Here is a 14092-nt window from a genome sequence, read left to right as displayed (position 1 = left end):
GAGAACAGTGTAGGGGAAACTGGCCCCATGATTCAATTCTCTCCCACCAGGTCCCTCCCACAATACATAGGAATTATGGGAGCTATAATTCAAGATGAGATTTGGGTGAGGACACAGCCAAACCATATCACCCTTCCTTGTCCTCCTTATTCATTATTTATCTGGCTATTCTTCAACATTTATCTTTTCATTTTAACTCTAGAATCAGTTTGTATAGTTATAATCTTCAAATACACACATTTTTCCTTTTATTGGATACTTTTTCTTGTCTAGTCATTCAACCAGTAATTCCAGAGTAATGTTAAATAACAAAGGCACATACCAGAAATTTTAGTAATAAGCATCTGCCCAATACTTTATTGTCAACCAAGAGACTGAAAATTATTTTACTTTTCTTTATTCTTCTCTCCTGTCCTCAACAATTACAGAAGGGGCTCACCAGTCTTTGCAACCTTTACACAATTCCTTCCCAACTATGTTTGTTCCTGCTACTTCACCAAGAAATGTTATACCCTTCCCATATACATGAACACCCAGGTCTACCCTCTTACCTTTTATGTCAGAGGCCACATCCTTTATCTGTGTTCTTAATTCCATACCTTAAGGCTTCATCTGAGACTTTGTTCCCTTCAGTCTATGAACATACTTTAGATTGAATGGTTGTGTAGCCAGCCTTAGAAATGTTCTCTTCTTTCCACCTATTTTAATGGAATACGAGATTGAACTGAAATCTTGGAAATATGATTCCTTCTCATTTTTCCTTCTTAGGATTCCTAGATCTAAGGGTATGTGTCTTTTATCATTACTGGAAAATTCTCAGTATCTTTTCATATAGTGCCTCTTCCTTCAGTTTCTCTAATTTCTCCTTCTAGAATTTCTCCTTCTAGAATTCCAACCAGATATAAGTTGGAGCATTTTTTCTTCCCTCTATGTCTTTTAATCCCTCCAGGACTTTCTCCTTATCTCTGTTTGCTGAATTGTGGGTAATTTCCTCTGACCAGCCTTCTAGAATTTTCTCTTCAACTCTGTCCAACCTGTCATTTAACTTCTACCATTAAGTTTTGAATATCAATGGCTATATTTTTCATTGTTGGAAGTTTGTTTTTTTTTTTTAATTCAAATCAGTCTGGTATCTTTAATATTGTCTTCTTTTCTGGATTTTTTAGTTCCTTTCATGTTTGTGATTATCTTAAACACTTTGACTTTATGATCTCCTTCTGATAAGAATATTATATGAGGTTCTTAAATGCCAAATCCTGCTGGCTGTTTGGTCTGCTGGCCTTTGCTGATGATTGGAGGTAAGGTTGAAGAAGAAATAGATTGTAATTTTTCATTGTAATCTCATCCATAGTAGGGTGTATTTTAGCCCGTGCAGAAATGTTCCATCTGCAAACATTTTTGCTGTGCTTCCACCAAGTAATCCAGAACAAATCACTTCTTTAAAATGTTAATTTTTGTTAATTTCTTGATTTAACATACCCAGAAAAATTAGGTGTTATACACTTTAACCTTCAACCTGTGTTCAAGCAGACTTGTGATTGTAAATTTTCACAAGAGATTAAAGACATAGACCAGGTCGGCCAGGCGTGGTGGCTCATGCCTGTAATCCCAGTACTTTGGGAGGCCGAAGCTCAGGAGTTCAAGAGCAGCCTGGACAAGATGGTGAAACCCCATCTCTATTAAAAATACAAAATTAGCCGGGTATGGTGGTGGGTGCCGGTAATCCCAGCTACTCGGGAGGCTGAGGCAGAGAATTGCTTGAACCCGGGAGGCGGAGGTTGCAGTGTGCCGAGATCATACCACTGCACTCCAGCCTGGGTGACAGAGCAAGACTCTATCTCAAAAAGAAGAAGAAAAAAAAAAACATAGACTAGGACCTGGATTTCTGTGTGTTTGGGGACAGAGGGCTGCAGTTTCAGCACCCTATTCTCAACAGGCCCACGGTTTTCTTTGTTAATTCTTTGTAGCCATTATAACAAAGCATCCTGATTACTGATACTGGCAAAACCAAACCAAAAGCAAACCACATTCAGCATCAAGTTGTTAAGTCCCCTCTGTTGTCTGTTTTCAAGGGGAAGAAGGTGGTCTTAGGGTATTACCCATATTTTTTTTTTTGAGAAATCAAGGTACATTTTAAAAAATATGTTCATACTTTATCCAGCATTATCTAAGTATTTTATAATGGAAGAGCTTATTAGTTATATAAACACCTATATTACCAATAACAGAAGACCTGAAAATACCACCATAGAGATTTCCAATTTATAAAAATACTAAGTGAAACATGTCTTAAATAGATTGTTAGTCATCTTGAAATCAACTTCAAAAGATCAGAATTTATTTCTCAGATTTCTTTTTTTTTTGGGGGGGACGAAGTCTTGCTTCGTCACCCAGGCTGGAATGCAGTGGCAAGATCTCAGCTCACCACAACCTCTGCCTCCTGGGTTCAAGCGATTCTCCTGCCTCAGCCTCCCAAGTAGCTAGGATTACAGTCATGCGCCACCATGCCCAGCTAATTTTGTATTTTTAGTAGAGATGGGATTTCTCCATGTTGGTCAGGCTGGTCTCGAACTCCCGACCTAAGGTGATCTGCCCGCTTCAGCCTCCCAAAGTGCTCGGATTACAGGTATGATCCACCACGCCCAGCCTGATAACATTTTTAATTACTTTTCCAGAATATGTTGCCTTGGCTGGCCCCTCAGTGAGCACCTAATGGAACATGTATCCCTGAATTTCATTTCCTTTGGCATTACAACCTCTGGTATGAAACTTTGTGATAAGAAATAAAGTTACGTTCACACACTAATTTGACAGACTAGACCACTTTATTATAGCTTAATTGGCACATGGTTCACTGAAGATACACTTCACTTTTACATAGGCTTGTAAATAGAAAAATACATTGATGCACAAAAAATATAGTACTTCAATACCAAACTAAAATGATTTCCAAAAAGAATACAGGTTATTTCAATAATTAAAGGTGGCTCTTGTGTGTGCACTATATCATGTATACACTTAATTGTATGTTTAAGACCAGTGGAATCTATAGCTAATTACTCGGTTGGTTCTTGAAAACTGAAACATGCAAACATTCTTATGTTTAAAGACATTTAATGTGTTATTCTAACACAAATACACCATATAAAATATGCCCTGATATGTAGCTGTAAAATTATGTTGTACTCCACTGAAGTGTTATGGCAACTATAGAAGGCACTGCTGTGTGATTATAACCCTGCTCTTTTTCTTTTTTTCTTTTTTTTTTTTTTTTTTTTGAGACAGAGTCTCACTCTGTCTCCCAGGCTGGAGTGCAGTGGCGCTCTCTCGACTCACTGCAACCTTCACCTCCCAGGTTCATGTCATTCTCCTGCCTCAGCCTCCTGAGTAGCTGGGACTACAGGCGCCTGCCACCACGCCCGGTTAATTTTTTATTATTATTATTTATTTTATTTTTAGTAGAGACGGGGTTTCACTGTGTTAGCCAGGATGGTCTCGATCTCCTGACCTCGTGATCCGCCCGCCTCGGCCTCGCAAAGTGCTGGGATTACAGGTGTGAGCCACTGCGCCCGGCCGACCCTGCTCTTGAAATGTCTAAAACTTTTCCTCACTAGCATATACAATTCAAATGCACAGGCCTCAGTGACTTCTTTGGAATTTAAAAGAAGCCTTCATTTCAAGGACAGAAATATGCAAAATTTTACCAACCATGGCTAAGTTTGTTATGGGAGCAGTGGAAGGACAGTGGGAAAAAAAATAACGTTTTCATTATACTTATAGTTTTCCTTTTTTAAAATAAATTTAGGGGGTACAAATACAGTTTAGATACATGAATATATTGTGTAGTCGTAAAGTCTGGGCTTCTAGTGTAACCATCACCCAAATACACTTGTTTTTTTCTAATTACAGTTCTACCAAACATTTGCCACCACAAAATACATTTATTTTTATTCTTTATTTAAATTATAGTGAGTGATATTTCTTCCTAAATAGCCATTAAGATCTCTGGAAGTTTTGATCTACTTTATTCAAATCATTTTAATAAATAAGACTTTTCACCTAAATGAAATACCTTTGAATTTTATACACAACTTCCATGAAACATATATTAAAACCACCTTTAATTTGGTATGAAGACACTTTGGCAATACAGCAGAATACATGATCTTGGCAAGACCCAGCAAGTACAGTAAATGCTCATGAGCTCTATGAAAAATATAGCTACAGAATACTTCATTTCTCTTTTATTGAACTACAGTACAAATGTAACTGCTTCAATATGAACTTCTATCTTCCACCAAATAGCAAACAGGCATCTTATGTAATTAAAAACTAATTACTTCAATTCCACCAATGGAAAAGCAAAACAAGTCGCAAATATCAACAATACAGAGCCTGCTGGTAAAGACAGAGATGAGTAATTTATAAGCTAATTAAGCTGCAGCCTGAGGATGCCAGATCAACATTATAAATATGAAGAAAAAGAAACTAAATATTTACTCATCACAAATAATTCAGCATAAGCACCAGCTGTGTTCAGATGTGGCCAGCACATAGGCCAAGTATAAATGTACAATCACAGTGAACTAAAGTCATAAAATCTAGTTCCCTGACCCTTCAATCAACCATTCAGAGCAATGGGAATATAGCAGGGAGCCAGAAGTCCCACTTTGGTTGTTCATAAAACATTAAGCCACCCTGCCCCACCCCAATCCCTTTCCCACCAACAAATAAGTCACCGTGAATGTACAATTGGTCAATCCAGTTTATCCAACGTCTATAGATATGTCCATGATTCGTCTTATAGTCATGTTAAATAGAATGCTTACATAAAATTAATACTCAAAGACATTGAGCTGATGTGCATGTATATTCTTATTTAACATTCAAGTGGCTTTAATGGGATTTTAGAATGTCACCTATGACATGAGGCTTTAAATCTGGATTGAAGACTGTGGCGGTTTTATGATTGCATGTAAGATCTTAAATGTAAGACTCTGGGCCTACCTACATTGAGGCAGATGACAGTACCCTCATTCATTCTACATAATAAATACACTCTCCTGTGACTGCAAAATTCTAAATCCTTGAATGATTTACTATAATAGGCTAAGGCTTTATAAGGCACTTTTGGCTCTAAAATATTTCTCCTAACTCTCAGGCTAAATCTTAAAGAAATATTTCAAAGCTGCAACAAATTAATTTTAAAACCAGATGCTTTATTGGTAGGTCTAATGGGGATGGTGAAAAGCAATTTGTACACAATGCCCATTCATCTCTCGCTGTGCCATGTATCAATCAGAGAGAAGATCCCAGGCATGGGCCACCTCAACTACTATGTCGCTTACTTGACTTCTCAACAGCCACATGCCCCTTTCTCCTTTTCTTCACTTAACTGATCCATAGAGGCATGACCATTTGATCGCACCACTCCTTCAGGAATCCAGGACTTGTCCACACACCGTTCCATTCGCTTCATTATCAGGTCCAGAAGCATCTCAATTGCTTGGCTTATGTTTGTCCCATTGGCAGCACTAGTTTCAAAGTAGGGGATTCTGGAAGACAGAGACAACTCAGGTAACAACATGTGGAGGGAAAGGACAGTGACCTTTGCTCTTGATAAATCAAATTAGAGAATCGATAGAATACAGATATACAAGGTGACAAACATTTTACCACCCCAGAATACATTAAAAAGTGAAAAAGACAATAAAATACTCACACTGCATTTCTAGTAGATATGCAAAACTGGAAATTTTAGACTCTTCAAAATATCAATTTTCGGCTGGGCACAGTGGCTCACGCCTCCCAGCACTCTGAGTGGCTCAGGTGGGCAGATCACCCAAGGTCAGGAGTTCAAGACCAGCCTGGCCAACATGGGGAAACCCCATCTCTACAAAAAATACAAAATTAGCCAGGAATGGTGGCATATACCTGTAATCCCAGCTACTGGGGAGGCTGAGGTTCCAGAATCACTTGAACCTGGGAGGCAGAGTTTGCAGTGAGTCAATATGGTGCCACCGCACTCCAGCGTGGGCAATAGAGTTAGACTGCCTCAAAAAAAAAAAAAATTTTTTTTTCATTTTTTTAAAGGAGCATATTTATGCTATATATATTTTGGTAATATATATTGATTTACTATAAAAGATTTATAAAAGATATAAAGTAGGGGATTCTGGAAGACAGAGACAGAATTAAATCTTTTTTCGTTTAAGTTGTTGGAGGGTTTTTTGTTTGTTTTGAGACAGAGTCTCTGTCACCCAGGCTGGAGTGCAGTGGCACGATCTCAGCCCCCAGGCGACTTCACAGGCATCGATCCTCCCACCTCAGCTTTCCCAGTAGCTGGGACCACAGGCGCACACCACCATGCCCGGCTAATTATTGTATTTTTTTGTAGAGACAGGGTTTTACCATGTTGCCCAGGCTGGTTTCGACTCCTGAGCTCAAGCTGCCCACCTGCCTCAGCCTCCAAAGTGCTGGGACTACAGGTGTGAGCCACTGCACCCGGCCTAGTTGTAAGAATTTAAAACTTGATTCTTGGTATGAAAGCTGTTTAAATTCCTCTATGTGAAAAGTAAAACTTGAAAACTGTTAGAAGAAAATAAGAGACTATCTTTTGACATTGAGATAAGAAAGGATTTCTTAATATAGCCACAAAAGCTCAAACCACAGAGAAAAAGTTTGATAATCTTGACAATGTTAAAATTTAAAACTTTGGTGCCACAACATATATCATAAGCAAAGCTAAAAGATGAGCGACGGGCCAAAATACATGATATTTCATGTAACTTGCAAATGGGTTAGCATCTGAAAAAATAACTCCACAAATGAATTAAAGTAATAAACAAGATAATACGAAATAGACTAAGGATATGCACAGGAAATTCTAAGAAATTACATTTATGAAAAAATGTTCAACCTTACCCAAAATAAGGGAAATGCACATTAAAATAATGGTATATTAACTCACACCCATCAGATTGGCAAAAATATAAAAATTTCCCAATATCAAGTATTGCCAAGCAGAAGAAACAGGAACATGCATTTACTGCTGATGTAAATATAAATTGTTGTAACTACTTTGGAAAATAAGATGGTAATATCTGGTAAAACTGAAACATGCATGCACTATGACCCAGCAACAGCCCTTCTGGGTATACACCTAAAGCAAAGCCAAGGCATGCTGATGGGCAGGAAGTGAGTTACAGGGATACCTGAGACATCAGCAGTCCCTCAGTCCTTAGGGCAACTGAGGTCTTAGGGCAGCCAGAGTTCCTGAACCAGTCTCCTCCAACCTTGAGCAGCCTTATCTATTTATCCCAGTGAGCTGCACAAATATTATCATTTTCTGCAGGTGTCATGCTATGAAAAATATTGAGAAACCCTGTCCTGGAGCAGCACTATCCAACACAACTTCCCACAATGACAGGAACTTTCCGTATCTGTGTCATCCAGTACAATAACTACTAGCCACATGTAGCTATTGAATACTTGAAATGTGGCTAATGCAACCAAAAATGTGACTTTTTTTTTTTTTTTTTAATTTGAGACAGGGTCTCATTCTGTCACCCAGGCTGGAGTGCGGTGGTGCAGTCTCAGCTCACTGCAACCTCTGCCTCCCAGGTTCAAGTGATTCTCGTGCCTCAGCCTCCCAAGTAGCTGTGACTACAGGCACATACCACCACTCCCAGCTAATTTTACCATGTTGGCCAGGCTGGTCTCAAACTCCTGACCTGAAGTGATCTGTCTGCCTCCCCTCCCGAAGTTCTGAAATAACAGGCGTGAGCTACCACACCTGGCCAAAAAACCTGAACTTTTAATTTTAACTTAAATAGCTACATGTGACTAGTGGCTATCATACTGGATAGCGCAGCCCTAGAAAAGCTCTCATATATGTACACATGGCATCGTCTAATGGAATAGATATTGCAGAACTATTTGTAATAGGGAAAAAATTAACCTAAATGTCCATCAATAAGTGCATGAATAGTGATATTTTTGTACAATGAGTTATACAATGCTTAAACTGTATCAACTTGGCAAAAATTAAATGTTGAATTAAAAAAACAACTTGTATGATACAAGATCATTTGTGTAAAGAACACAAAATAATTACACATCATTATAAAAACATCTATGTAGTAAAAGTATAACTTCTTGGACTAGAAATATATAATTTTGACAGCTTTTAGCTAAACGTAACAGAAAATTGTGGCTCAAATTGGCATGAATCACAAGTAGGAATTTATTGTCATGCATAATGAACACAGACCTAGAGTTTCCAGTGTTAATTTGGTTGCTGAACAGTAGAAACAAAGAACCTAGATTCATCTCATCCTTCTGTTCTGCCATCCTCCACATGTCACCTTTGTCCACAGTCTCCCTTCATGGCCCCAGAAGTTAAAACATTCCAGGCATCACATCTCAACACACCAAAGTTCCAAGAAAAAAAGGACTCTCTTCCTCTGTGTGCCTCCCTCAGGAAAGAGGAAATCTTTCCCAGAAGTCCCTGGCAGACTTTCCCTCATGTCTCATTGGTCAAAACTGTATCACATGCCAATGCCTAAACCAAACTCTGGCGAGAGGAATGGTACACCCCCATCACTGGCTTAAACCAGTCTGCCTGGACTGGGGGCTGGCACCTGCCTCTCTTAAGTAGGATGTCCTCTAGAAGCAGACTAGATAGCTAAAGGAAATTGGGATTCTATAAAGAAAGGCATGAATATTGTCTAGGCAACCAACAACATCTGCTATAGGAAGTAAATATAGTGTGGTTCCCTCTGAGGAGGTAGGGAGGAGAATAGAATCAGCAAGGAATTTTATAAGGAGCTTCAATTGTATCTCTAAGAAAACTTTATTTTTTATTTATGCATAATATCGTTTCAGAGTCAATATGATTATTTAATACATTGATATAATTTGTAAAGATTAGTATACTTGGGGTAGCCATAATCTCAAATATTTGTCTTTTCACATAGAACGATTTAAATTTTTCTCTCCTAGCTATTTCAAGATGTACAATAGATTATTGTAAACTATAGTCACCCGACTAGTCCATCTAACAGTACATCTTATTTCTTCTATCAAACCATATATTTGTACCTATTAATCAACTTCTCTTCATCCTCCACTCCCTCCTACCCTTCCTGGCCTCTGGTATTCACCAATCTACTCTCTATCTTCATGCGATCCACCTTCGTAGCTCCCACATATGAGTAAGAACATGCAACATTTGTCTTTCTGTGTTTGGCGATTTCACTTAACATAATGATCTACAGTTCCATCTAAGCTGCTGCAAATGACAGGATTTCATTCTTTTTATGGTGGAATAATATTCCATTATATCTATAAACCATATTTTATTTATCCATTCATCCATTGATGGGTACTTAGATTGAATGCGTATCTTAGCTATTGTGGATAGTGCTGCAATAAACATGGGAGTACAGATAGCAAACATCTTTTTGATATATCTGATATATATCTATATATATCTTTTGGAGATATATTTATATCTCCAAAAGTAAATAGAGCTTACATAAAACTTATAAGAAAACTTCCACTAATATATATACACATATATACATATATACATACACATGTATATATACATACACATATATACATACACATGTATATATACATACACATATATACATATATATACACATACACATATGTATTAGTGGAATTGCTGGATCATATGGTAGTTCTACTTTTAGTTTTTTTTTTAAAAAAAAATCCATACTGTTCTCCATAGTGCTTATACTAATTTACTTTCCCACCAACGATGTACAAGGGTTCACCCTTCTCTGCATCCTCACCAGCATCCACTATTGCCTGTATTTGGGTTTTTTTTTTTGGCGGGGTGGCGGGGATTACTGCCTATATTTTGGATAAAAGTCATATTAACTGGATGAGATGTTATCTCATGGGCGGGGATTACTGCCTACATTTTGGATAAAAGTCATATTAACTGGATGAGATGTTATCTCATTGTAGTTTTGATTTGCCTTTCTCTGAGTAGTGATGTCGAGCATTTTTTCATACACCTGATTGCCATTTGCAGATCTTCTTTTGAGAAATGTCTATTCAGATCTTTTGCCTATTTTTAAAACAGATTATTGGTTTTTGCTATTGAGTTATTTGAGCTCCTTTTATATTCTGGCTATAAATCCCTCATCAGATGGGTAGTTTGCAAATATTTTCTCCCATTCTGTGAGCTGTATCTTCATTTTGTTGTTTCCTTCGCTGTGCAGAAGCTTTTTAGCTTGATATAAATCCCATCTATCTAGTCTTGTGTTGGTTACCTGTGTTTTGTGGTCTTACACAAAAAGTTTTTGTCCAGACCAATGACCTGGAGTGTTTCCCAAATGTTTTCTTCCAGTAGTTTCATAGTTTCAAGTCCAATATTTAAGTTTTTAATTCATTTTGAGTTGATTTTATATATGGTGAGAGATAGGGGTCTAGTTACATTGTTCTGCATGTGGATATCTAGTTTTCCCAGCATCATTTATTGAAGAGAATGTCCTTCCCCATTGTTCTTGGCACTTTTGTCCGAGATGAGTTGTCTGTAAATGTGTGGATTTATATCCAGGTTCTCTGTTCTGTTCCATTGGTCTATGTGTCTGTTTTATGCTAGTACCTGATTTGGTTACTATAGCTTTGTTGTAAACTTTGAAGTCAAGTAGTATGATGTCTCCAGCTTTGTGCTTTTTTCCTCAGGATTGTTTCGGTTATTGAGGGTCTTTTGTAATTCCATATAAATTTTAGGATTTTTTCGGTATTTGTGAAGATATTATTGGTATTTTGATAGGGATTGCATTGAGTCAGTAAATTGCTTTGGGAAGTGTTATTTTAACATTGTTAATTATTCCAGTCCATAAGCATGGAGTATTTTTCCATTTTTGGTGTCCTCTTCCATTTCTCTCATCTGTATTTTATAGTTTTCCTTGTATAGATGCTTCACTTCTTTGGTTAAATTGATTTCTAGGTATTTTACATTCTTTGTAGCTATTGTAAATGAGATTGTTTTCTTGGTTTCTTTTTCAGATTGTTCCCTGTTGGTGTATATAAATGCTAATGATTTTTGTATGTTGATTTTGTATCCTACAACTTTACTAAATTCGTTGATCAGTTCTGTTTTTTTTAGTGTAATCTTTAGGTTAGAAAAATATTCTGAAAGCAGGCCTGTGGCAAGGAAGGCCCAGAAAAGTTAAGCGGTCTGATCAATGTCATTCAGTTAATAAATGACAGAGAAGCAAGCAGGCTCTTCCTGTTTTCCTACACAGCTCCTCATATACTATACTACATCTTGTAAAACAAAACAGGAAATGTCTTCTCAGTGTTTAGTTCATAGATTGCTGATTTCCAAAACTACTAACTAGAAGAAAAAAAAAATTGGGTGGATTCAAATTTTGCAACATGCTATTTTATTAAATGAGTTTTCTGGACTATAACTATTTCTTTTTTTTTTTTCTTAGCTTTTCCCCCTTTTCTGCTTCAGGGATTTCTTGTATATTCTCTTCAGAGTGTTCTGGTTTGCCTGAATTGAAACAAGCTGATACATATGAGTCATTTAAAATGGAAGAAAATAATAACAAAAATTATTTCTTGAGCTACCCAGTACTACGTGTCTTACATGCATGATTCACTAAATATAATGACTACTGTATTCAGGAACACAATATTCCCATTTCACAAATGATTAAGGCTGAGAAAGATGAAAGGAACTTGCCCAATTCACAATGCTACAAAGTAGTGGAGTTAGGATATGGGTCCACAGCTAATTCCAATGCAGCCATCTTAACCATAGGTTCTACTGATTCCAAACTAGTATGAGGGTTTTCAAAATAAATAAATTGTATGCACCACACAAGAAAAAAACGCTGGCTTTGGGGAGTAATCAGAGGTCACTGGCCATGTTTATCAAAGGCTTTGCCACTTACCAACTCCAGACTATATTTCTGGACCATACACTTGAAGACATTCTGAATTTTACAGCATCAGAGCAATCAAATCTTTTTTTTTTTTTTTTTTTTTATTTTTTTTTTTTTTTTTTTTTTTATTGAGACAGAGTCCTCATTCGTTGCCCAGGCTGGAGTACAGTGGCATCATCGTTGGCTCACTGCAAGCTCCACTCTCGGGTTCACGCCATTCTCTGGCCTCTGCCTCCGAGTAGCTTTGGGACTCACAGGCGCCCGCCACCAATGCCCGGCTAATTTTTTTTGTAATTTTAGTAGAGACGGGGTTTCACCATGTTATCCAGGATGGTCTTGATTGGCTGACTGCGTGATCTACCTGCTCCCTCAGCCTCCCAAAGTGCTGGGATTACAGGCGTGAGCCACCACGCCCGGCCCATCAAATCTTAAGTATACATTTGTTTTGTTATCCAGAGACCTGTGGTACAGGTGTAATTTTTAAATAACTCACAAAGCATTGCTTCAAAACTGTATGGCTGTTTTTCACATAATCTTGAGAAATCAGTCTTCTTGTCGAAGTCATCCTTTATACATTTGAGATGGTCTTTGCAACAGGATTAATCGCCTGACAAATTCATCTTGCTTTTCAATAAAGCCATGAAAGTCATGATATCATTGTATTTCCTTCAACTGTTGACTTCATTGTGACCATTTGTGAGGAATCTAACCAAAATGCTCTTGGATATCAAAACAACAAAGCAGTTATTTTATCATCTCAGGGAGTCCTGCAGTTGAATTCAGTAAAATTAGAACTTTAAAGTCCTCCACGATTACTTTTCTTAAAGAATGTTTTTGTTTTTCTGTATTCTTATAGCATGTAAACAACTACATCAGTGACTCTGATTACAATTTACTTTACTCTTTTATTCTTTCTTGGCCAGTAACAGCTTCTATATGAGAGCTTGGTAAAGTTTTCTTTTTTAACTTCTTAATGCTTTTACAGATCTTTTCAGAACTCTTTCACTTCTGACGTTACTAAGAAGCATATTTCGATCAGGGGTTCCCAATCCCCAGGCCATAGACTGGTACCAATCCATGGCCTGTTAGGAACCAGGCCACACAGCAGGAGGTAAGCAGGGGGCCAGCAAGCAAGTAAAGTTTCATCTGTATTTACAGCTGCTCGCCATCACTCGCATTACCACCTGAGCTCTGTCTCCTGTCAGATTAGCAGCGTCATTAGATTCTCATAGGAGCACAAGCCATATTGTGAACTGCACATGTGAAGGATCTAGGTTGTACTCTCCTATGAGAATCTAATGCCTGATGATCTGTCACTGTCTCCTATCACCCCCAGATGGGACTGTCCAGTTGCAGGAAAACAAGCTCAGAGCTCCCACTGATTCTACATTATGGTGAGCCATATAATTATTTCATTATATATTGTAATGTAATAATAATAGAAACAAAGTGCACAATAAATGTACTATGTTTGAATCATTCCAAAACCACCCTCACCTCCACTGGTCCATGGAAAGATTATCTTCCACGAAACTGGTTCCCGGTGCCAAAAAGGTTGGGGACCACTGATTTAGAGGATATATGTGCAGGGACATTAGGCTATTTTTCCATTATGATGCCTCAGTAATGCTGTCTTATTATTTGGTAACTTCCTCCAGGAGGTGAAAAGGCCTTGCAACTGAATCTCTGCAATTCTCTGTTTTAGGACAGCTATTAAAAACTGGTTGAGAAACTATCACCTCATTTGAGTGTTTATCCACCCACCTGTGAGTTCTGCAAGGCAGAGTTGCTCCACTAAGTCTACCACGCTCATCTTCTATCATCCTTTTATTTGCTGACTCTAAAATATCTTAATCAGAAAAAAGTTTGTTGGGAAAAATGACATGGTCTTAGCAGTTTTTAAATTTCCTGCTTGCCTCTTACTTACTGTCAATCTTTTTTCCTCCATCTTCATCTATCACCTTGCCCACGAAATGAAGATAATGCATCTCTGTCCCCCACTAGTCACATGTAATATTTGATTAATAACTTGAAGAGGCAATCATTTGTGACTGGAGTCAATAAGTGTTTATTTTCAAGAATCTATAATATTATTGAGCTAAAATCCTGGGGATAGTTTGTGATGCCATTGCTACAAGAATAGAATTTTAGAA

General features: G+C 37.6%; 1 protein-coding gene across 6 annotated transcripts in view; it reads right to left on the bottom strand.

The window, feature by feature from the left end:
- Positions 1–2806: 2806 nt before the first annotated feature.
- RAB27A (RAB27A, member RAS oncogene family) overlaps positions 2807–14092 on the bottom strand; it is a 95383-nt gene continuing 84097 nt past the window's right edge. For all 6 annotated transcript variants that reach the window (XM_017881475.1, XM_017881482.1, XM_017881467.1 and 3 more), the window contains one exon: positions 2807–5555. In XM_017881475.1, the coding sequence (XP_017736964.1) occupies positions 5357–5555 (199 nt within the window). In that variant the 3' untranslated portion in view covers positions 2807–5356. The remainder of the gene's footprint in view (positions 5556–14092) is intronic.

Source organism: Rhinopithecus bieti, unplaced genomic scaffold, assembly GCF_001698545.2.
Source record: "Rhinopithecus bieti isolate Rb0 unplaced genomic scaffold, ASM169854v2 scaffold_1106, whole genome shotgun sequence".
In the NCBI taxonomy this organism is placed as follows: domain Eukaryota; kingdom Metazoa; phylum Chordata; class Mammalia; order Primates; family Cercopithecidae; genus Rhinopithecus; species Rhinopithecus bieti.
The sequence above is the reverse complement of the archived record's forward strand: the minus strand, read 5'-3'. Positions and strand labels throughout refer to the sequence as shown.